The sequence below is a fragment of the Macaca nemestrina genome, chromosome 9 (assembly GCF_043159975.1).
Source record: "Macaca nemestrina isolate mMacNem1 chromosome 9, mMacNem.hap1, whole genome shotgun sequence".
NCBI lineage: Eukaryota > Metazoa > Chordata > Mammalia > Primates > Cercopithecidae > Macaca > Macaca nemestrina.
The window spans coordinates 19,052,700-19,077,051 of NC_092133.1; the positions used below are offsets into that span (position 1 = coordinate 19,052,700).

The following is a 24,352-nucleotide window of genomic DNA, read 5'->3' on the forward strand; positions in this document are numbered from 1 at the left end:
GCTGAGACGTGTTAGATGACGAAGCTGCCATTCCTGTGGTAGCAAATGCAGTAATGGTTGTGTGTGCTGCAGGTTTTACTTGGCTAGTTCCTCCGATGATGACTGACAAATCCAGGAGTATGAGAGACAGGTTATTTTCTGGGACTGTTCCAGGGCATAGTTAGGAGAATTTATTATAAGGCCAGATGAGGTAGGGGAACAAATGTAGGCTTTGTAAACCTTGCAAAAAGATTTTTAATTTTAACTTGCTGTCTACATAAACCACAGAAATGTCATTCCTTGAGAATGATTAGACAGGGTGGATGATTACACTGCACTTTTGAAGTCTTGCTGTGTGGGTCTGGGTACATCATCTTCCCCTGTGCAGCCAACAGTGGGTGCCACAGGCCACGGTTATGGTGCTATTCACCTGACAGGTCCTTCCATATGAAGTCCAAGAACCGATAAAGCATAAGGTATCTGGAAAAAGGATTGCTTTACACAGGCAAGGCAAAAGGCAGCATCACTTCTATCATGCCAGGCCTTTTAGAAATGCCTGTTGATGTACATTGAGTGCACCTGGCCTTCAGAAATGCGTGTGAGTGTGTGTGTGTGTGTGTGTGTGTGTATAGGCAGAGCATGGGATGAGAGGCTCTTTAACAACCTCTGCAGAAGGGAAGGCCCAGTAACACAGAGAGGACCCATGGCTTCAGCCTCTTACCAAACTCTTTTCTCACATATAAAGTATAATAATATGTACTTCATCCCGTTGTTATGAGGACAAGATGAGGTGATCATGTAGCGATTAGAATGGTGGCTGACACATACTGGGCTCTAATGGTGACCAAAGTAGCTGTGAGGGTAGGTTATAAAGGGGACTTTGTAAAATGACTGCCTGAGGAACTTCCTCTTTGGCCTACTTTCTCTCCAAAGTAATTATTGGCTTGCATCTTGGCAAATACTTTGAAGCAATCACTAAATTGATTTTTATCTAAGAGACTGAATGTACTCTTATATTTGAGTTAGATTTTAAAGTCAGTCTATTTGATTACGAAAAGGAATATTTATTTATTCATCAAATATTGCATTCCTACTTTGTGCCTTTGTGTATTACTATGTGAATACAGTACAGATACAATAACATGTGACCCCTTCCCTCAGGGAGCCCACAATCTTTTGCAAAAATAGATATGTCCATCCTTCATTACAACATAGTCAACTTCAAAGCACTTGGTGGTGGTAAGTACCAGAAAGAGGGGACTGTTGTCAGGGAAGGCATTGCAATTCTACCTGATGGAAAGCAACCATTTTTATATCCTAATAACTGGATTTCTATCTAGAAAATATTACAGTAAAAGAGAAAGCTAGATGGTAGTAAACTGTTTTTAAAAAAGGCCTTTTCCCAAATAATTCAGAGAACTATTTTTGTAGTTGTGTACTCATGAGTCTGAAGTTAGGGTAGAATCTCTGAAACTCTTTACTATCCCAAGATCCTTAGAATTCTAGTAATAGCTTTTGCTGCTCTTGTAGGAAAATGATTTATTTTTTGTTCACTCTGTCATTTATAGCCTTACTGATTTGTTTATAGGGAGCTTTAAATATACTATAGTATTTTTTGCGATTTTTCTTGAAGTGCAACCTATTGCTTGGGTCCAAACTCAGAAATGGCTTTTGAAAAAGACCGTGGGGAAGTTTGGATACAACCATAAAATAATTCTACTTTAAGAACTCAAGGAAAAGAACTTTGCTGGGCATTGATTCTATGAGATTCATATGGAAAAAAATCCTAAGAATTGTCCGTTGAGGACATGAGAGTGAGTAGGATCAAGAGGGATCAGACATTTAGGAATTTGTCCTAGACTGTAGGAAACTTTGGAATCACCACTTCTAATAAATTGTCATTAAGATTGCAGTTAATGTCCAGCTGATTGTTATTTTGGCTAACAGAGAGTATAAGGATTGTTTATCAGATGCGACGGCATGGTATATAGCTGTTTGTAAATCTCAGTCTATCCTAGTGCTTTGCAAGCCAACTTGTTAGCAAGGGGTCCTTAGTCACTGGGGAAGCTGGCTGCTGCTCAGACCTCCTTCCCAGAGAATCTGAGTTATCAGTCAGACCTGTGGTGGGGGCCAGGTGTCTGCATTTGAAGCACCCCTTGCATTTCTATCCCTGGTGATCTGCAAAGCACCACACTCTTTTTTTTTTTTTTTTAAAGAGACAAAGTCTTACTCTGTCACCCCGGCTGGAGTGCAGTGGTGCGATCTCAGCTCACTGCAACCTCTGCCTCCTGGGTTCAAGCGATTCTCCTGCCTCAGCCTCCCAAGCATTTGAGATTACAGGTGCACGCCACCACATCTGGCTAGTTTTTGTATTTTTAGAAGAGATGGGGTTTCACTGTGTTGGCCAGGCTGGTCTCAAACTCCCGACCTCAAGTGACCCACCCGCCTCGACCTCCCAAAGTGCTGGGGTTACAGGTATGCACCACCATGCTGAGCCGTGCAAACCATACTCTTATCAGCCTAGTGTGGATGAAACCCTCCTTGCCTTTAGAGAGCTTACAACCTAGTTGTGGACTTGAAGCCATTACAATAGAAGGGATAAGCCAATCCCGAACGGCTTGTATTTCTTAAAATACTGTGTGTGAGACATGTATGGCTATCTTTTTATTCTGTTGACCTGGGAAATGTTTAAATAAATGAATAGACCCTTCCTATGCATCTATTCCATGTCAAGTTGTGTACTAAACACCAGAAATGCACACACCAACACAATCCAAATCGAGGGAGGAGGCAGTATGGTTGGAAACAGATCATGCTGTACCTTGAAATGCAGCCAGAGCCTTTGCACTCCATTTAGAAAGAAATAGGTAGCTTAGGTTTGAGACTTTAATCACAACATTTCTAAGGTCCATTCTTTAGAGTGGCATGGGGGGCCCTCTGTCACCTGTCACCCAGCCTCATCTTGATCCTCTCCCTTCTCCCCACCAATAGTGAACTACTGGATGCCTTCTTGCCCTATTACCTCCACTTGGAATGACTTTCCCTCTTTCTGCACTTGACCAGTCATTACCGACCTTCTTACTCTTCCTGGAAGCCCCTCCTGACTCTAGGTTGGACTCAGCACTGCCCTGCACCCCGTCCCTACTCCCGTCTTAATACCTTCTTCATTTCATTGAGAATATTTGTGTGCATGCATCTCCTCCGCTAGATGGTGAGCACCTCCAGGGCAGTGGTTTCTCTCTTCTTGCTTTTGTAGTCTCAGTCTACTAGCTAGCACACAGCAGGTGTCCCATAAATCTCTGAAATGAGATTGATTGATGCCAACACTAAGTAGAAAGCAAATAGAAACTCATTCTCCAGGTTTCTTTCAGTTGAATTCTGCTAGAAAGGATTTTGAGCATGCTTTTTGCTAAAGAGTCCAGCGGGGGCCAGGCGCAGTGGCTCACGCCTGTAATCCCAGCACTTTGAGAGGCCAAGGCAGGCGGATCACCTGAGGTCAGGAGTTCGAAATCAGCCTGGCCAACATGGTGAAACGCTGTCTCTACTAAAAATACAAAAATTAGTCAGGTGTGGTGGTGCACCTGTAATCCCAGCTACTTGGGAGGCTGAGGCAGGAGAATCGCTTGAAACTCGGGAGGTGGAGGTTGCAGTGAGCTGAGATTGTGCCACTGCACTCCAGCCTGGGTGACGGAGTGAGACTCCGTCTCAAAACAACAACAAAAAAAATGAGTCCAGTGGTGTTGGGGGGTAACACCTGGATACCTGGTGTTCCAGCCCCACGGAGGGATCCTGAAATTCCTGCACTACAGGTGCACATACAGTAGGTGACCCGTGGCTCTGCAGAGGAGAATAAGCAATGAGGAAATGGACTCTGCCAGGTTGCTGGTTTCTAGTTGTAACATTTCCCTCCTAACTGGCATCGCTATTGAAACGATGTGTGCTGGAATTTTTGCCAAGAGGGGCTGTATGCTAACAAGCTTTTCTCTCCAACAAAATGGTTTCTGTCCTTTGGTCCCTTGTGGACAACCCTTGCTTTATGTTGTGGGTGAATGAGAAGGAGGCAATGGGTCAGTTTGATGGGGAAAAAAACAATAAAACTGTGGGTTGGTGTCCGTATTATGAAGACTTATCTGAGTGGAATGAGATCGAGATAAGTTCTTTGGAAATCATCTCAAGATATAAGAATAAAAAGTTCTTTCTTTTGAACTCTATATTTCATTTTTATTCTTGATTTACTTTGCTGCACTTCTTGCAGCTTTAGCTGTAAAGCAGAAAATGTCTATGCTTCTGTTCTTAAAGCTCTTTAGCAATTCTGCCCTGAGGCAAGGAGGCAAAACAATTTGGTTTTACTCTCCCACATTCCAAAAATAACTTTAGTAATACACTCTTTGGTTATCTTAAAAGTGCAGAGTGGATACTTTTATCCCAAAGTAGCAGTGTCTGATTGGCGGGGGGACTTTTGCCATATGACTATTACTTAGCAACTAAATGCTGGTGACTCATTTCACTTTGACTGTGGTACAGGAAAATTCTTTCCATGGAAAACACAGGCGGGGGGAAAATCTCTCTGAACCACTATGTAGTATTTTCCTTTAGAAAAGGCTTCTCTGAAAATGAATAGGCACCAGCTGTTACTCTGCCAGCTTAGTCTCCAAAGCTGCCAGAGAGCCTTTCCAAACTCTTGTTTCTGTGCGATTTATCCACCAACGTATACAGGTAGGTTAAGAACTGTAATAAGAGACCAATTTGGTTAGTAAACTTAAATCTCAGAGTTTTAAACTGACATCCCAAATAAAAGAAAAATTGAGCTAATGGCATTTACAATATCTGGAACACTTACATATGATTGGGTTTGCTCTAGAAACCAATGGTGTTTTACTGTCACATTATAGTAGCGAGGAAGGGGTGAGGAAGAGTAGGGGCTGGTGGAAGGAAAGAGAAAGAAAGCTGCTTCTTTGCTTTGGGCTGAATAACATGAGCGCTTTGGAGAGAAGTGCTTAAGTGAGATGCCGATGTAGTTAAACAGCAAAAATATGATAAAATAGATTCACCTGCTAGGCTCACAAAACAGCCTAATTCCAGCTCTCTGCAGTTAATTTTGCTTGTCAGCATCTCCTTAAAGGCTCTGAGGGTGATTAGGAGTGGGAAAGTAGACTAGTGCAGTTTCAGCCTTGAAAACTGGGGAACGTGAAGGGCTTGTTTCCTGGATGCTCTTGAACTCTGCCATCTCTCTGGACTGGAGGTCTAGTCGCTCTCATGCTTGGCTCATATTTATGAATGGAGGTTAGAGAAGCCGCTTAAACGCTCTTCAGTGCTTACACTCCAGCTGGCTGCTGACTTAGGGAAAACATGACCTTATGGGGCTGCCATGGGTGCGGGGAGTGGTGTGGGCGAAGTATGTCGTCATAGAAAAGACAACCCAGGGGCTGGAGGGGACTTAGCTCTTCCTTACAGCCTGAGACACCTAAGCTATTAATAGTAAAGCCCTGAGTCACAGATGTAGGAATGTCACAGCTGCCTGAGATGTGCTACCATTACACATCAGAAAACCAGCAGTGAAGACCTACCCGAGATGAATGTGAAGAAATGGGCATTTTTCCCCCTTCTCCCCAGACCCACCAAATGTACTTCATTTCAGCCATACACACCCTCTGAGTCAAAGAGGAGGCAGGTTGACTGACTTCATTCCTTTCGGTTCCCCTGGCTCTCTTAGACTCAACATGTTACAATATTTGCAGTAAATACCATCTAATACTGGCTGTGCATTCTGGTTCTGAAAGATGTGTTGGCCATCTGCTGCTCTCCCTGCCGTGTGATGTCTGGCTTTTTGTCTCTTGCTCATCCCATTTCTCCCACATGGTAGATGTACATGGCATGCGGTCGGGACCCCATGAGCTGGATTTGGGAGACAGGGGCTGGAGTCGCGTGGGCATTGGCTTTGTGAGCCAGAAGTCCCCAGCTGACAGGACAGCAGGACAGGTCACAGGACAGCCCGTGACCCTGTGGGTCAGAAATCAAAAGCCTCCTCCGAGCTGCTGCTGGGGGGTCAGCTTTAGGCTGATCCGGGTGGTGGACCGTACTAGATGAGGCTATTTGTCCCTTAATCGTGACTAGTTCCTCCCTGGCATATGCACATCCAAGGGGCTTGTCTAAAAACTCCGAGGAAACAGAGGGAGAAGGGGAAGTCAAAATCCCCCCTCAATGGATAGATCAGACTTTAACTTTGATCCTGAATTGGATCCTGGATAAGGAATAGAATCCTGAAAGATCCTCTTCCCGGGCTGTCTCTCACTGTCTCTACCTTCCCCCAACCCCATTCAGGTAGATTCTAGCGGGGAGCAGCCGTGCAAACCAAATGTCATTATTCATTTTTCGTAAGAAAGTGAACTTGAAATTGCCATTAGCATCATTATTCTGTTTTTGTTTTACATTAAGGCCAATTTTATTTATCCAGTTTGCCTGAAAGAAGCCGTAGTAAACATTGAAAGCGACTGTAACAGGGAGCCCATAAGCTAACCATTGACTAGTCGTACTAATTGGAATCGTCTCTAGCTGGTGCTCGGTCCTCCTCCTCCTGGCAATCATTTATCAGACTGTGGGAGGGGGCCAGCGTTCGGGAGCCTTTCATAGCCCGTCCTCGGCGCGAGGAATACAAGGTGGTGTCAGTGACCAGAGATTAGGACAGTGGAATTTTGCATTTGTTACAGCAGCAGCTGTAGCGAGTGGTTTCAGCCGCAGGGCAGAGTCCCCGAGCAGGGCGCGGCTGCAGCTCGGCGGGCGGGCGGCGGAGAGCGCGGGGGCGATCGCGGGGCGGGCGTGGGAGCGGGGCCCGCCGAGGCGGGGCGGGACTCGAGACCGCAGCCCCGGACCTCACAAGCTGATGCCGGGGCTTCTCCTGGCCGCCCCAGCGCCCGCGAATCTGTCTGCCGAGGCGCGCTTCCACTCCCAGAGTTTATTCCTCGTTCCTTCTTCGGTCCCGCTCGTCGGAGGACCCGGTTGCCATGGTGAAGGAAAAAGGTAATTTTAAATATCGATCACTGTGCATGGTTGCAGAAGTTGGAATGGCACCGCAGGGCTCGGCCACCTAACGGGGAATGATCAATCGAAAGCCGGCCGGGCGGACATGTTCTCGGTGTGAGCAGCTCTGTATTGTGAAGTCTGGGTTTCCATCGAACCGAGACTTCGTTCAGAATCTTGAATTTCGCCACCGCAAAGGAAGCACATCCTATTTCTGGAGCACAGCTGAGCTCTGGGATGTGTGTCTCTTTTGATTGCTATTGCATTTTGAATTTTTTGTTGTGTTTGAGACTTGCCGTCTTGCCCCCCATCCCAACCATCATTCCCTTCCTCTCTTACCACCGCGCTCCACCAATCAATAAGTTAATTAACATATGTCATGAAAGGGCTCTTCCTGCCTGGGCTAGGCTGTGTGGTGCTGGGACATGCCCAGGCCTCGCTAGATCCGGCTGAAAGGAGAAGCTGGTCTGTTTTAAAGCCTTCAGGTGCTCTGCGTGTATAACCTGTCATTTCAGTATTATTCCTAATCACTCCTCCAAACACCTTCTTAAAGGATGCTGCACATGGCAAAGGAAACTACATCACATCACAAGGAGAGTATTAAAAGGGAGAGGACAGGTGTGGCCTGAACAGGTGTACGTTATTTATGCACTAGGCGTGGTCCTGAAATGGAAGGTACATCTTTCAGAATTGAATGATAGTTGAAATGATTTGTTTCTCCGGGAAATGTGAAAGAACACCGCAATGCTTGTTTTGAGTGATTCAAGTAATATATAAATACACCTTGTCTTAAGAAAGTAAAATGTTGCAGGAGAATAGGGAGGGGAAGTGAAAGCCCCTCACTTCTGCCTTGTCAGCTTCAATTCCCCTCTCCTCTCTAGAGATAAAATTGTTAACGGTTACTGTGTATCTTGCTAGACCTTTCTAGACCGGAATTGGAGAGACACAGACACATTTGAATATAAAAATTGAATCTTTCTATGATCGTTTTTCTGTAACTTATTTTTTTCTCTTTCATTATGTCTTAGGGACCTTCACCAAATGATTTTATAATGTAAATAACCACTCTTTAATTTTGCTGTCTAATACTCTTAGATTTATTGTCACATTTTCTTACCGTGGGGACGTTCTTTCCTCCCTAAACACAGACAGCTACTCTTTCAGGGCGGTCTTGAACCATTTCAATGACTTATCTGTGTTTCCTTTATCTTAAAGCTACTACAGGGAATTGACTTAAGATGAAAATGCTGAACTCAAGTTGATCCTTGTTGCTTGAAACTCCGTTTGCTTCTATTATACTAATGGATGGATTGACATACAGGATCCTCAGAGCTTAACAGTGTAAAGGCTGCACCACAGGACAAAAGAGAAATGTGATTGTGCTCTATTCACTCTGCTCCTGTAGATTTTTAGTAATCACATGCTGTAGCTGGTCTTTCAGTGGGTATATGGTAATTGAGTGAAATGATTCGGTGTGAATAAAGGTGCTTCTAATACTATTTCCACTCTTTTGGGAGTGCTTCCAGGAACCCTCAGTACCAAACACAGATGTTGACATTTACTGCAGGTCAGATCTCTTCATTTGTAGCTCCCACCCAACTATGACATGGCCCTCATCTCTGTTGCTAATGGATTTAAGTTTGTTTCCCTGATATGAGTAATTTATGAGTGATGGGAAAGGGAATTACAAAGCCATTTCTTCATTCCATTCCTGTGGGACTCTTGGAAGACCTAGGCTTGCTATATATGGCATATATTATAAATCAGTAGTCCTCAAATAGCAGCTCTTTTTCTAAGTCATTGTAGACTTTCCAAAGCTTAGATTGCCTGGGTTCACATTGCTCTACAAGTCAGTGGCCACCTTGTAACTGGAACACTTTGGACAGGCCACCGAGAGGTCACATACTAATATTATCTTAACCCTTAGCCACTGATTAAAGGCTGTTCTGTTTTTATTTTGAGGTCTGTGTCAGTCCACACCACTACTTTCTGATTGCACTGACCTCAGCCCTCAACAGAGAAAGGCAGGTTTGTTTCGTTTTGTTTCATTTTTTGTTTGTTTGTTTGCTTTTGGTAGTTACACAAGGGCTTCCATAGAAAAAAGGGAACTTGATCATAGCCCTTAAAGTGAGAAAGGCACTGGGGATTGTTTAGTCCATGCATTCATCCTAGAGATGAGAAAACTGGGGACCAGAAAGGGTAAGTAAGTTGCTCAAGGTCACACAGCAGATCGTAGACAAAGTGCTCATTCTCTGTGTCTTATCACCCAGTGGAGGAGAGACCATAGTTGCCAGTGTGTTGACAGCTGCTGTCTCTGTCACAAGATGGTGAGCCTTTCAGGAGTGGCACTGTGTCTCCATCTTTAACTTTCCAGTGCGTAGCTTAGTGTCTACCGCACTGTAGATCAGCAAACAACTAAAACAGGTTGGCCCGTTGTCAGAGCTGGAACAGGAAACTATGTCTTCTTGATTCGGAAACTTTTCCAATCCTCTCCATTTCTTCTTGTTCACAGAAAAGCCTAGCTCCTTCCTTCCTTGTGGAGCTGTCAGGAATCAACTTGAGGAGACTCAGGTCCTGGCAGTGTCCATCCCGAGGAACATGGCTGGCCCAAGGGGGAGTGGCATAGACTCTGTTGTGCTTGCCACTTAGAGCTCACACTGGCTTGCCTCATAGTTTTCTCTCTAGGATAAGATACCTGGTTTGGGGCTGACATGGGCTGGAGAGAAAGCACACTGGCTGATTGCCTCCACTAGTGTGGAGTGGCATTTGCTGACATCCTTTGACCTCATTATCTTTTGTTCTCCTGACCAGGTACCCATTCACTTCCAGCTGCAGACACTTACTGATTCCAGAATCTTGATGAAATGGTTATTTCTCTTATGTCTTCAAGGGTACCTTACCCTTGCTGTATCCTGTAACAGAGAAGCACAGGAGATTTCTGCGGGTTTATCTGTCAATAACTGCCTTCCTAAATAGATGCTCGTCCATCTGTACTCCAGAGGCTCACTATACTCATTTTAAAAGCTGTAATTGTCTAGCTAATGTGTGTTCCAGTGCAAGTTTTAAGAATACAAAAGGGATTTATTATTTATCTTTGTTACAGAAAATAAAAATAAGCAACTGTTAGCGATTAAGCTCTATAAACACTTAGTTTAAATAATAAAGAATGCTTATGGTTTGGAAACCATGTGAAAAGTCTAAGAATTTAGCCACAAGACAAACTTCAAGGTAAATAGAATTTTACATTTAGGCACATCATTTTTTGTTTGTTTTGTTTTGTTTCCTGGAAGTTTTCTGACATTGTTGGATGGCCCAACTCACTTTTGGGATAGAGCAGGACCCAGTGAAACTCATTCCAGCGTCTAAGTGGAAGGATGTTCACCTTCCACCCGACATTCATGTGTGTAGGGACACACACATACACATACCCACAAGGCAAGTACTTTCTCTAGAGCAAGATTTTTCAACCTCAGCATCACTGATATTTTGAGAGATAATTCTTTGTGATTCTGTCTTGTGCATTGTATGATGTTTAGCAGCAATCCTGACCTCTACATACCAGCAGCACTGACTTCCTACTCATGACAATCAAATATGTCTCCAGACATTAGCAAATGCCCTTTGGGCAACAGAATTGCTCCAGTTTAGAACTACAGCTGTAGAGAGCAGTGGGGTGCTAAGACACCTTGGTCACAGTTCTCTTTAAGGTTTAGTTTAATGGATTCCCTTGAGCACAGAGGGTGACAGATGTGAACAATTTGTCCTTTTTTTTTTGAAACAGAGTTTCACTCTTGTTGCCCAGGCTGGAGTGCAATGGCCCTGTCTCAGCTTACTGCAACCTCTGCCTCCCAGGTTCAAGTGATTCTCCTGCTTCAGCCTCCTGAGTAGCTGGGATTACAGGTGTGCACCACCATGCCTGGCTGATTTTGTACTTTTAGTAGAGATGGGGTTTCACCATGTTGGCCAGGCTGGTCTCGAACTGCTGACCTCAGGTGATCTGCCCGTCTCGGCCTCACCAAAGTGCTGGGATTACAGGCATGAGCCACCGTGCCCGGACTAAGATGTGAACAATTTGTATGGGAAGTCAATCAGACCACCACAACTCCTCCTTGATACCATTTAGCTTTTGGCAGAAACAGATGCTTCAAATACTAAAGCTGCAGAAGGACTAATAAAGGCCTTCCTCCTTATTTATGGGCCTATTTTCCAGCTCATTTCAGTTGCTGAAAATGGAATAATCCTCTTCATTAAAGTAGATATGTCTACAGAGATGTTCTAGCTTAGTTCTTTCTTTTCCTTTAGGATTCTGTAAGCCCCATTCTGGTCAGGAAACTTCCCTATTCTGTTATCATCTCCTGCTTGCCTTTTCTGTGTTAGGCAAAGTGCTGGGTACTCAGGAAGCTCTCAAGGGTTCCGAAGATACAACAGCTGCCCTCTGCTTCTTTACCACCTATCGAGGAAGTAAATAAGCTCACGAATAACTCCTATTACATAGATATTTAAAGAGGCATTGGTCCAGTGCTCTGGCAGGTCAAAGGTGGGAGATTTAGCTTCCAAGTATGCTGATCAGGAGAGCTCCCTGAAGCAGGCAGCTCTTAAACTGAGGATTTAAAGGTTGGGGATATGTGGACATATAATACATTGAAATGAAAAGAGAATGGTAGATTCGAGAGAAGCTACCACATTAGAACTGATGGGGCCTGACAGCAGGTTGGGTGGTTGTAATGAGAAGAATTCAGAACAAATGATCTTAAAGTTTTGAGCCCAAGTAGCTCAGGTATCAGTTTGCTAGTGGCACTGTAACAAAGTACCACAGACTGAGCGGCTTAAACCACAGAAATGTATTGTCTCATAGTTCTGGAAGCTACAAGCCTGAGGTCAAGGTGTTGGCTGAGTTGATTCCTTCTGAGGACTGTCAGGAGAATCTGTCCTATGCTTCTCCCCTGGCTTCTGGACATTTGCTGGTAATCTTTGGTGTTCCTTGGCTTGTAAAAGCAACTGCCTTCCTGTTCACAGGGCATTCTCCCTACGTGCCTATCTGACTCCATGTTTCCCCTTTATAAAAGGACACCAGTCCCGATGGATTAAGGCCCACCCTAATGATCTCATTTTGACTTGATCACCACTGTAAAGACCCTATCTCCAAATAGGACCACATTCTGATATACTGGGGGTTTGGACTTCAGTAGATGAGTTTGCAGGGTGATACAATCTAACCCATTACACGCAGGCATCAGTGTGAGATGTGGCTAGGCTTGGGAAGGAGGACTGAAGAGGAGCAGAGTGGAATCAGATGTGGGGTGGGAGAGCGTTGTTAGTGGTGAAGAGGAAGGGAGGAGGTCGGTGGGAGGAAGGAGATGAGCTCAGTTTTATAGACCTTAAGCCAGTGATGGGGATAAAGGACTGAGGGGTGATTAGAAGTGAGTAGTCCAGTTCGTACCTCTTGGGCAGACTCTGAGATTTCTTGGCCGATTTGTACAAGCTTGTTACAATCTACCTTAAGGAAGATGACATTAGAAACAGGCCTTGCTTTCCCTTTGGAATAACAGGAGGCATTCAGATGTTAGGCATCAACAGGGAAGTCAACACCACACCTTTCTGCCTCAAGCTGCTGGGTCCAGCACCCTTTATGGTTTGGAAGTAGCCCCTTCCTGCCACATCTAAAAGCCACTGCAGCCTTGTTCTTGGCAGCTCCTCAGAACAGTGGTATACTGTGTCTCAGATGTGACCTACACCCTGGCACCAAAGTAATCCTTTTAGGACACTGAATCATCATATTTCCCAGCTCAAAAACCCAAACAAATGACAAGGTAAGGTTCCAAGCTTCCTGCTTGTCATGCAGGGTTCTCTTCAAGTCCTTAAAATACCTCCTCCCTGCTTCCATCTAAAAAAATGTTCTTCTAAACCAGTCTTATTTTATTTTCATTTTAATGTTATTATTAAATCTGTCAGTGATTGAACACATATTAAATGGTGGAGCTTCGTATATACTGTCTTGAATCTTCGAACCCATGAAGGTAAGTAGTATCTTCCCCCTAATAGGTGAGGGAAAGGAGACTCACAGGAGGTCAGAGATCACTTAGTTATCATGTAGAAAAGCTAAGCTTTCTATCCATTTTTCTGCCTACAGTGCTAATGTCCACCCTGAGCCCTTTTACCTTTTGAATGACCACAGGGGTGGTATTTTTCCACTCTAACCTCAGTCATACTGTCTACCCACCTTGTGAGACATACTGTACCCCCGTTTTATGTATTTATCGAAGATCTAACTCAAGTTTGGCTTCCTTATAGAACTCCTCGAAGGCCCATCCCTTCTGTGAATTCTTCTAGAATTACTTTGTGCACCTAAGTAAACACCAGATAAACAACAGTCATCACCTATGCAACTTAGGACAGTGCTCTTTCTCTTAAGTATTTGACTTCATATACAGTCTTGTAAAACAGCCTTAGGAGCTGTGAAGTGTTGCTGCCTCTAATGCTATCTGCCCTCCCAAAACACACAGTCACACAGACACTCAGATGCATGCACGCTGCCTGGTGTAATCAACACCCACTTCTGTTCCATCCTCAGAAAGGCTAAGAAAGGTAGGTCTTTCGTGGTGGTATACTCCTGTAATCCCAGCTACTTGGGAGGCTGAGGCAGAAGAATCGCTTGAACCCAAGAGGTGGAGGTTGGAGTAAGCCGAGATCATGCCATTGCACTCCAGCCTGGGAGACAGAGTAAGACTTTGTCTCAAAAAAAAGAAAAAAAAATAGTGAAGGAGTGGGGCAGTGGCTCACACCTGTAATCCCAGCTACTCAGGAGGCCAAGGCATGAGAACTGCTTGAACCTGGGAGGTGGAGATGGGAAGTAGAGTTTGCAGTGAACCGAGATCACGCCGCTGCACTCCAGTCAGAATACATTGGATGGTTGAGTTTCTTGTGAGTTTATTAAATATACTGTTAATAATTTAAAAAAAAAAAAAAAAAGAAAGGTAGGTCTTTCACTGTGGGTAATAATTCCTCATGTGTGCAATGACTATTGAGTCACTATCCAGACATCCTCTTTCACATATGCTGGCCACTCGTAGCCTCAGCTTGAATTTTAATGCCTCACCCCTACCTGCCCTTGGATTGTCTTAACTTCAAAAGCTCTAGTCTTTTAAAGGAGATACCACCAACAAGGACATTTCCTAAGTAGGGTCTAAAGGGAAGTGATAGATTAAAGGAGACCTACAAGGCTACAAATTTCAGAATAAATTGTTCTTGATCAGTGACTTATTCACACTACTCAACTGTGAATTTCCCGTCTTTGTGGGGAGGGGTGCTTCAGTTTTTGTCATCATATTCTGCTTCAGAGAAAGCAATCCAAGTGTGAATTGCTCGTACTATTTTATAAATGAAAGTGCTACTCTTACCAAGAAGTGTGGTTCTGCTTAGTTTATCTTCATTCCAGAGGTACTGTCTGAATAATGGGATTTCCAAAGCTAAGGGAAAGGATTTCACATGTTTAAAAAAAAAAAAAAAGCGTAGCAAATCCCCTGCCCTCTGACACCTACTTATTGATGTCTAAAAAATGTTTATCCAGAGAGAAAAAGATGTCACTTCTACAATATAAATAAATATGAGAGAAGGAACACATTGACTTGAATGCATTCAAAGCTCTTTAGGGCAATTTTTGATGACAGGAATGGAGTCAAGAATATGTAGACAGTGGGCATCTGAAATGGAAGTTGGGCCTCATCTATTGTTAGCTACTCCCAGACTTTGGAGATGGTGTTGCTTCTTACCTTTCCCATGCCAGGCCAAATGACCAGGAAGGATGAACAACTTGTATTGCATCAGAGAGAGTTCCTTTTAAAGAACAACACATTGACTTTTCCAAATTCCTGCAGAAGATGTGCTGCAGGAGACTCACCCCACCAAGAAGCGTATCTTGGCATTTGATTCATTTTGAGGAGGTGGCCCTCTTTGCCATCGTATTCACAGCCCTGGGGGTCAAGAAAGAGGATCCTGGTATTGTTGGCTTCTCCTATGCCAAAGTCAAAGTGCTGAGTGTTTTCCTGAGCCAGCATTAAAGAGCCAGAGAACTTTTCAGAAGGTTCAGTGATCAGTGAGTGGTGCAGGATTTCTTCCCATTGTGGTTGAGTTTGATCCAGGCACACCACAGTAAAAACTAACCCAGCTTCCTATTTCATTGTGTGTTTGTCTGATGGTGACTCATACTGAGAGGTATGTTTATCCCAAACTGGCAGGAGCTGTGTATTCAAGGGCAAATTTTGTTAACAGTGGGAAGAGTGAATATTTGTTATGCATGACCTCTTTTCTCTGAAACATTGTATTTGTGCTCAGACTGACATGATTAATGCTATTATGGTCCAGTGTCCCCTGGGGGTGGACCAGGGGTGAGTTTGTGTGTCCCTGTTGCAATCAAACAGGCTGGCTTGTTTGAATACTTGCATTTAACTATGAAGATCCTGGCTTTTTTAATACTTCTAAGGAAATTACTGTCTAGGACAGGGCTTCTCAAATTTCAGCTGGGATCAGAATCATGTGGAAGGCTTGTGAAAACACAGATTTCTGGGCCCTGCCATCAGAGTTTCTGATTCAGTGGGTCTAGGAGAAGGCCTGAGATTTGGCATTTCTAACACTTCCCAGATAATGTTGATGTTCTTGATTCAGGGACCACACTTTGACACTGTGCAGGTAATCTGTGGTTTCTGTGGGTAAAATGACCAGCCCTACCAGTGGGTAACTCAAAATTTTTATATGAATTTTTATGAAGAAGCTACTTCGCTTCTTCATTCCCTTTTGCAAATTTCATCTTGCTCACCGTGCACAGATGGCAAAAAGAAGGTAAAGAACCTCACTGTCACTCTGGCGCTCCTGCAGGATGAAACAAAGCCATGTTTCATAATGAAGCAGACCTATGAGATCCCAGTGGCCAAGAAACTGCTGTCAGTGTATGATACTGGGAGCAAAGGTTGTCAGGAAGTTTAAGGTATTTTTTCATGGGGGTGAGTTGGGGCTCAGCATGACTTGGAGAAGGCAACATTAATTCAGAATGAAGGCACAGGTGTGCATATTCTGCAGGTGTCGTTCCTGTCTCCAAGACTTAGGTGAGCATGTTTACCTGGAATCATAGAGCTGTTTGGAATTTTTGGGTAAAAGTTCATTAGCAACACAAAAATTAGCCAGGCATGGTGATGCATGCCTGTAGTCTCAGCTACTCAGGAAGCTGAGGTGGGCGGATGGCTTGAGCCCAGGAGGCAGAGGTTGCAGTGAGCTGAAATCACCATGCACTCCAGCCTGAGCAGTAGAGCCAGACCTTGTCTCAGAAAACAAACAAAAAAAAAAGTAAAAGAGTTCATCAGCTATCTTGGCTCACAAAGGCTACCACTCCCTCTTTAATCTTTGAGGAATTAAAATATGTTATTTAGGCTCAGAGTGTTTCATTTACTACCACTGTACAGTATTTACTGTTCATTTGGTGGAAGTAGATCATCATAAAGTCCTTTATCCTCCTTGTCTTTATGCTGAGCAGGTGAGGAGAAGGAAGAAGAGGAGGGTTTGGTCCTGCTGTCTCAGGGGTGGCAGAGGTAGAAGAAAATCTGTGTGCAAGGGGATCTGTGCAGTTCAAACCCTTGTTGTTCAAGAGTCAACTGCATTCTATGTTCTAGTAGTCTTTATTTTTTCTTCTGTTTATTTCTGTTGTTCTCTATTTAAGAAAAGTGGATCAGATACAGTGGCTTATACCTATAATCCCAGCACTTTGGAAGGCTGAAGCAGGCAGATCGCTTGAGCCTGGGAGTGTGAGACTCTGTCTCTACCAAAAAAAAAAAAAAAAAAAAAATCCCCCCCCCCCCCCGCCAAAAAATTAGCCAGGCATGGTGGTGTGTGCCTGTATTCCCAGCTACTTAAGAGGCTGCAGTGGTGGGAGGATCATCTGAGCCTGAAAGTCGAGGCTGCGATGAGCAAAGAGCATACCATTGCACTCCAGCCCGGGCAATAGAGTGAGACCCTGTCTCAAAAAAAAAAAAAAAAAAAAAAAAAAAAAAAAGAAAAGTGGATCGTAGGAAAAGATGTCAAGGTTATTCCTCACTGGAGTGTCTGATGGGGAATGGGAGAGAAGGCTGAGTACTCCCTTCCTGGAAAAATGATAGGGGCTCTGGGTGCCCGGGTCCATGGAGGCTCTCGTAGTGACACATGAGCTAGGTGGGTATCCACCGGACCGCTGCCATGTGCCACTTGAGGGACCCCTTCTGAATGGCCATCAAGGAGCAGTTTTAGGAGTGATGGTGATTGGAGTCTGCAGGACGAGAGCCCAGTTGTGCTGAGCACTAAAGAAGGAGTGGATGCCCCTCTGTCCCTGCTTACCTGGAAAATGCTACCACTTCTGACATGTATAGAAGTCCTAGCCTAAAACTCAGAAATAGCAATGAGCTGTGGCAAAGGGCTTCTAGTAGTGGCCTGATCACATTACAATTTTCTTGAGGTCTCTTATCTGTGAGGCACTTCGAGAATAACCCGACACACTGAAAAGATCCTACCGTTAGTGGATGAATGGGTTAGCAGGTGTAGAGAGGGATGCCGATGGAGAATGCAAAATGGAGGGGACACCAGGTGATAGAAGGGGGATGAACAATCTTCTGTGGAGGTTCTAAGGAAGGAAGGGCTGCAGTTCCAAGGGAATCAGAAAAGGCTTTATGGAAAGGGGGCATTTAAGATTGGTATTTGAGGAGTTCTGTAGGTTTCTTAATGTTGGGGATGGTGTTTGATTCAACTTGTATTCATTACACAGCATCTGCTCCATAGTAAGCACTCACTGAATGTGGAATAAACTAATAAGTGAATGAATGAGGTGTATGGGTTAGGGAGATGGTTATTCTTATTTGGGAAATGTTTTTTTAGAATCTAATATGAGATAAGCCGTCTAGATATAGCAACAAATAAAATGCAGTTCTTGACCAGAAAGCACTCACTTTCTAGCAAGAAATGGACACACATAGATAAGTCATTATGATACAATGTGAAATGTACCCAAAGGGGAACTATGAAAGTCATATGGGACTGCAGGACAGAAAGTGATTAATGCTGTTGGGTGGTCACGGAAGACTGGGCTTTGAAGGATGAACAGGAATAGTGGATAAAAAGAGGATGGAGAGAAAGGGACTCACATGGGTAAAACAGAAGGAATAAAGTATGGCTCCTGTCTGAGGAGATGCAAGCAGCTCAGTTTAGCCTTTTGGCCACGTGATACAGCAGTGGACATAAGGAGAGGTAAGTGGGGAGCTTCGTGGGTCACATGGAACTAAGGATGATTAGAACTGGGGTGAGACATATGGATGCCCCGAAAATCAGGCAGGTGACCTGAGTGGAGCCTGGGGCCAACTAGAGAGCATGGACCTCCGTAAAGGGAAGAGTTACTTTGTCCTTCATCCTAGGTCCCACAGAGGGATGCAGGTCAAGTTGCCAGGCCTTCCAGTTTTCAAGAGCAGCTGGAAATAGGGATTTTAATGTAAAATCTCCAGATGTTTAAATGTTGACAAACGATTTCACTTTATCTTTTAAAAATATTGTGTGTGGCCAGGAGCAGTGGGTCATGCCTGTAATTCCAACACTTTGGGAGGCTGAGGTGGGCGGATCACTTGAGGTCAGGAGTTCAAGACTAACCTGGGCAACATGGTGAAACCCCGTCTCTACTAAAACTACCAAAAAATTAGCCGGGCCTGGTGGTGCGTAACTGTAATTCCAGCTACTCGGGAGGCTGAGGCAGAAGAATCGCTTGAACCCAGGAGGTGGAGGTTGCAGTGAGCCGAGATCATGTCACTGCACTCCAGCCTGGGCGATAGAGTGAGACTCCTTCTGAAGAAAAAAGTATTTGTGCGGGCCAAACAAAACATGTCTGTGGGTAGGACTCAGTCAAAGGGCCTCTCAGTGATGGTTTGGAGTTTAATGACATGTCCACCATGCCTACCCCAGGAAGAAACACACTTTTACACAGCAAGACCCAGGATTCATACACACATGCATATAAATGGCTGAAATAAAACTCACATGAAGCAATACTTACCTTTACTCTCTGCTATTTTCTTTTCTTCTTTTTAAGTATGCTGGTGATGATCCATTAAACTTATTTTATGTTCCAGTGGTTCAAGACCCAAAGTCTGAAAAGCACTGGCTTAGACCCTCTATACTAACTACTTAAACTTTTATTGATGAAATAGAATAAGGTACTTCTGTGGGCAACCATGTTTCCATTCTGAGTACTCCTGTTACTGTGCTACTAGGTATGTTTGGGTTATGTTGAGTTTCTTCACTTGCAACCGGACAGGTTTTGACAAAAGAATGTCTGAATCTTTCATTTGCCACTTTATCCTTAACAGAAGTTGGCAGGAATTTGGTGTCATCTGTCTTGGGTGCTTGATACAATTAAGAACTAACCCAACTGCTAAATTCAGAGTAAAATACTGTTTGAATTCCAGCTGGAAGTCCAAAGAAAACCCTCGCAGAGCCCATGTCAGCTTTCAAGCCTGGTATTTCTGGAGTTGCTTTTTCAGTTGGGATTACTTTTCCCTACAAGTCTGCCTCTCCTCTTTGTGTTCACCATGCTCGCCTTGTGTCCTTGCTTTTGCCTCGCAGCCAGGGAGGGAGGAGCGAGATCAGGGCTGGGACCGTCTGTCACGTGTCATACCATCCCTCAGTGACCAGCTCTTCATCTACATTGTTGAGCATTACTTGCTGGATGGCATTCATTTTTGAAGTATAAGAGCTTTTCCAGAAAAAATATCATCTCAGCCAGGCACAGTGGCTCATACCTGTAATCCTAGCACTTTGGGAGGCCAAGGCAGGTGGATTGCTTGAGGTCAGGAGTTTGAGACCAGTCTGGGCAACATGGTGAAACCCCATCTCTACTAAAAATTAAAAAATTAGCCAGGCATGGTGATGCATGCCTGTAATCCCAGCTAGTTGGAAGGCTGAGGCAGGAGAATTGCTTGAACCCAGGAGGTGGAGGTTGCAGTGAGCTGAGATCGTGCTAGGCTGGACTCCAGCCTAGACGACAGAGCAAAACACTGTCTCAAAAAAAAAAAAAAAAAAAAAAGTGTGTGTGTGTATATATATATATATATATGATTTAAGGGCTTAGGAGAGAGTTCACCCCTCCCTCAGGAATGTCCAAAAGGTGAGTTGTCAGCAGGCCTTCCATGCAGCAGGAAAGGTTTAACCATTGCTTGGGTGCAGGGCATGTCTGTCATCACCCCTATCTTGATTTGGAAGCACCCTTGCAATATACAACAGGATTTAAAAAGCACTTGGACTTTTGCAACAAGAGCCCAGGAGTGGCTTCTTGCCATTGGAGAGAGTTGATATGATGGAGACACCCCCAGGGAAAGGCCATGCCTGCCATGAAAACCACACGACCACAGTGAGACAACACTAATACGGTAGTTTTGCATAATAAGTAGACAAAGAAGCCAACTACTAAACATGAATCAGGCAAGCAAGGCCAGCCAGAGAGTCGGCAGTCAGCATAGTACTTCCAGGTTGGGGGCCAGTGTGGTGCAAGATGACCAGGAGCAGCATTGGAGACGAGATTGGAAGGCACCTGTTAACAGGGCCTCTGCCTTGCCTCTCCAGGGCACTGTTCTCATCTGAGTCGGGGGCAGCACCCTCTGAAGTTGTGCAGCCGCAGCCTGCACCGCTTTACCCAGGGGTAGTGTGCTTCCAGGGAGCTGGTGCTGCAGTTGGTAGCAGGCAAATCCCGTCTCTACCACTTCCTGGAGGACATAGAGCCAAGCTCCTAACCTGTCTGAGAGTCAGGGTTCTTTTCAGTTAAAACAATACTGAGAACCTCCAATTTTGTCTTCACTTCGGGAGGTTTGATGAGTTATCTGGTGAGTTTGAGCATTGGAAAGAATTATTAGTAGATCACAACAAAAATAGGTAGTAAACATGATGGATTATTCATCAGGAGCTAGGCAAGTGGGAGAAAGGGAAATGATTAAATCTAAGAGAACAAAAACCATTGTGCAAGAAAGGGAATCTATTCATAGAAAGCACTACAGAATCTAGTAGAACAATAATTACATTCTCAAAGTGTAAACACTGACCATGGGTTTAACCAAAATTTGTCATATGGGCATATTGGTAAGAGCCGAATCCTCATCTGCAGAAACAGGATGTAAGTAGCTAATGGCTGAGTTGATATAAGCATAGTGTTAAGAAAAAACACTGAAAGTTGAGCACATTTGCCTAGAGGGTTTGGGAGGAGTGGGGCAGGCAATTACCATCATGCATTATAAGCATGTTTGTTTTTTTGGGTTTTTTAAACTTTTTTTTTTTTCTTATATAGACAGGGTCTTGCTACGTCACCCAACCTGGTCTCAAACTCTTGAGCTCAAGCGATCCTACTGCCTTGTACTCCCAAAATGCTGGGATTACACGTGTGAGCCACTGCCCACACTTAACCTAAAGTTTGATAAAAAATAAATAAATATGGGGTAAAAAACCCATACTTCCCACTCCGTATCTTTATTGTTAGGGTTAATTTAAATGAAGTAGTGTGCAAAAACTTCAAATATGGCCTGTGCCATGTGCTCAATAAATGTTAATGAAGGTCAGTTGGTCTGTGGAGTTTATTTAAGCATCAGGGTAGGAGCACAACCCAGATCCGAAGGAATGGCCCGAGATGCCTTGCAGATAACGCAGGACTAAGAAGTAGGTGGTGAGAGGCTGGGCACAGTGACTCACGCCTGTAATCCCGGCACTTTGGGAGGTTGAGGCAGGTGGATCACCTGAGGTCAAGAGTTCGAGACCAGTCTGGCCAATGTGGCGAAGCCCTGTCTCTACTAAAAATACAAAATAAATAAATAAATAAATAAATTAGCGAGACGTGTTGGCATGCACCTGTAATCCCAGCTACTCGGGAGCCTGAGGCAGGAGAATGGCTTGAACACGGGAGGTAGAGGTTACAGTGAGCCAAGATCGCGCCATTGCACTCCAGCCTGGGCAACAAGAGTGAAACTCCATCTCAAAGAAAAAAAAAAAAAAGAAAAGGAGGTAGTGAGAATTAAATTTGTAACCAGAAGGAGAGACAGTGTTCAACTGCCTTCGGCTAGGATTTTCAGAGGCTGAACACCCTTTCCTATAGTATATATCCTTCTTTTTCTCACTTGCCCCTTGTGGTACAGTTGTCCTTCAGTTGCCTTGGTGGCTTTGTAAAATTATTCCTTAAAGCTTCAGGATTTTATAGGTTTGCCTAAAAAGTAAGTCGTGTTTATAAATGGGAGCTTTGCAACCAGTCTTCATGGGTTCGAATCCAGATCGCCTGTTTACTAATTGTGAATGGGAGCTTGGCAATCAGTCTTCATGGGTTTGAATCCAGCTCGCCTGTTTACTAATTATGCCACCTTGGGCAAGTCACTTAACCTCCTGTTGCCTGAGTTTCCTCATCAGAAAATAAGGACAATGATAGTACCAATTAATAGGGCTATCTTGAAAATTGAATCAATTAATCCACATAGAGCATTTAAAACAATACCTGGTCACCTATCACCTCCCGGCACATAGCTCAGTAATTGCTATTCCTTCTGTTACTACTGTCATTCCTTTTGACTAAGTAAAATCAGGGCAATGTGTCCAATGAGCTGAAGTTTAGTAACAGATTAGTTTGGGGACCCCGGAAAGTAAGTAGAGCTGAGATAGGTGAGTCGAGGAACCCAGGAGGGTCCACCCCTTTCCACTCACTGGACAATGTCTTCCAGCTTGCCTCAAGTAGAGCAATGCTTTGTCACCTTTGTCATGCCACAGTACTCCAGGACCACATCAGTGGCTTCCCGTGACCAGTAAGCTCTACTGTGCAGTGATAGAAATTCACCAAGGAACTTGACCTGTTGGGTTTTCGGTGCCAAGATCCCTTGGGCAAGTAAGCTAATGACACCGGTCTTTTTGTTGTGGAATGAAATGAGGTGGCTAATGATGCTTCGATGCAGGAATATGTTGGCATCATAGGAACAGTTGCAAAGTGTTTGAGGCTGGAAGCCATGTGTGCTCAGGAAGCCCACTGGAGGAAGCTGCCCACCTGCTCTGCAGCAGTCCCTGCTGGCTGTTCTACTCATCATGTCCTGTTCTGGGGACATGCCACTTAGCTTTTCCAAGGCTCTGGGGCCACCCAAACTCCTCCCCGCAGGTCAGGTCAGCTGGAAATTGTGCTTTGTTGTGTGGCTCTCATTCAGAGAACTTAGCCAGGGTTGGTTTGAGACTGGTCCATCAACTCCTTCCTTCAGGTGTTTTTTTTTTTTCTTCCTGAGTCAGAGACTTAAATGAGTCTTTTATCTTTTGTCATCGGTTGAGTGGTATTGACATCATTCAAATTACCTAACTGATAGTAGATACTGTTGGTGAACCCAAGGTATTTTTCCGACTTTCAGTTTCACACAAAGACTGTTGCTCTGGAAAAGAGACAGAAAGCCAGGCTGATATTCAAAACATGAACATATTGAACATGCATTTATAGAGTGCTGACTTTGTGCCCACAACTGTGCCAGACCCTGGGAATACAATGGCAGTTACCTTGTAATGGAGAAGACGGAAAAGAAAAAAGAAATAGAATGCTTAGACTATGGTAAATATAAAGAGAGGACACCGAGGTGGGGGTCGCAGGGAGACTGGCTTTAATGAGATAGTTCAGGGAGGAGTCTCAGAAGAGGTGACGTAGAAGCTTGAGGGTGCGACCAGGAGGAGGAGAGGGAGCTGGGCTTGCAAACAGCTGGGGAAGAGACTTCTGGGCAGGGAAAAGTATGCCTGGAGATCTTGAAGCAGCAAGAGCCAGAACTTGGGAGGATGTGGAGAGAGGATGTGAGAAGAGGCTGGAAGAGGTGGTGGGGCCAGAGGGCATCTTCCACAGGGGAGTGAGAGAAGGATTAGTGGAGTGATCTGTTTATATTATGCACTTAAAAGATCATTCTGGTTGTTGCACGGCAAAGGGATTGAACAAATGAGTTGACAGTCCACACTATTTCGTGTTTTTCTTTCTTCTTTCTTTTTTTGAGATGGAGTTTCACTCTTGTTGCCCAGACTGGAGTGCAATGGCACGATCTCAGCTCACTGCAGTCTGTGCCTTCTAGGTTCAAGCGTTTCTCCTGCCTCAGCTCCCAAGTAGCTGGGATTACAGGCGAACGCCACCATGCCCGGCTAATTTTGTATTTTTAGTAGAGACGGAGTTTGTCCATGTTGGTCAGGCTGGTCTCGAACTCCTGACCTCAGGTGATCCACCCACCTCGGCCTCCCAAAGTGCTGGGATTACAGACGTGAGCCACCATGCTTGGCCCACACTTGTGTTTTTCATAGCTGTGCCCTGAACCCCTCCTAGTGCCTT

At 44.4% G+C, this 24,352-nt stretch overlaps 1 protein-coding gene across 21 annotated transcripts in view; it reads left to right on the plus strand.

The window, feature by feature from the left end:
• LOC105467111 (actin binding LIM protein 1) overlaps positions 1-24,352 on the plus strand; it is a 389,869-nt gene that overhangs the window by 185,005 nt on the left and 180,512 nt on the right. Inside the window, exon 1 of one of the 21 annotated variants that reach the window (XM_011716562.3) lies at positions 6,836-6,996. The exons of the other annotated variants lie outside the window; for them this stretch is intronic. Coding sequence (XP_011714864.2) covers positions 6,981-6,996 — 16 coding nt within the window. The 5' untranslated portion in view covers positions 6,836-6,980. Of the gene's footprint in view, positions 1-6,835; positions 6,997-24,352 lie in introns of those variants that run through there. 21 annotated transcript variants of the gene reach the window in all.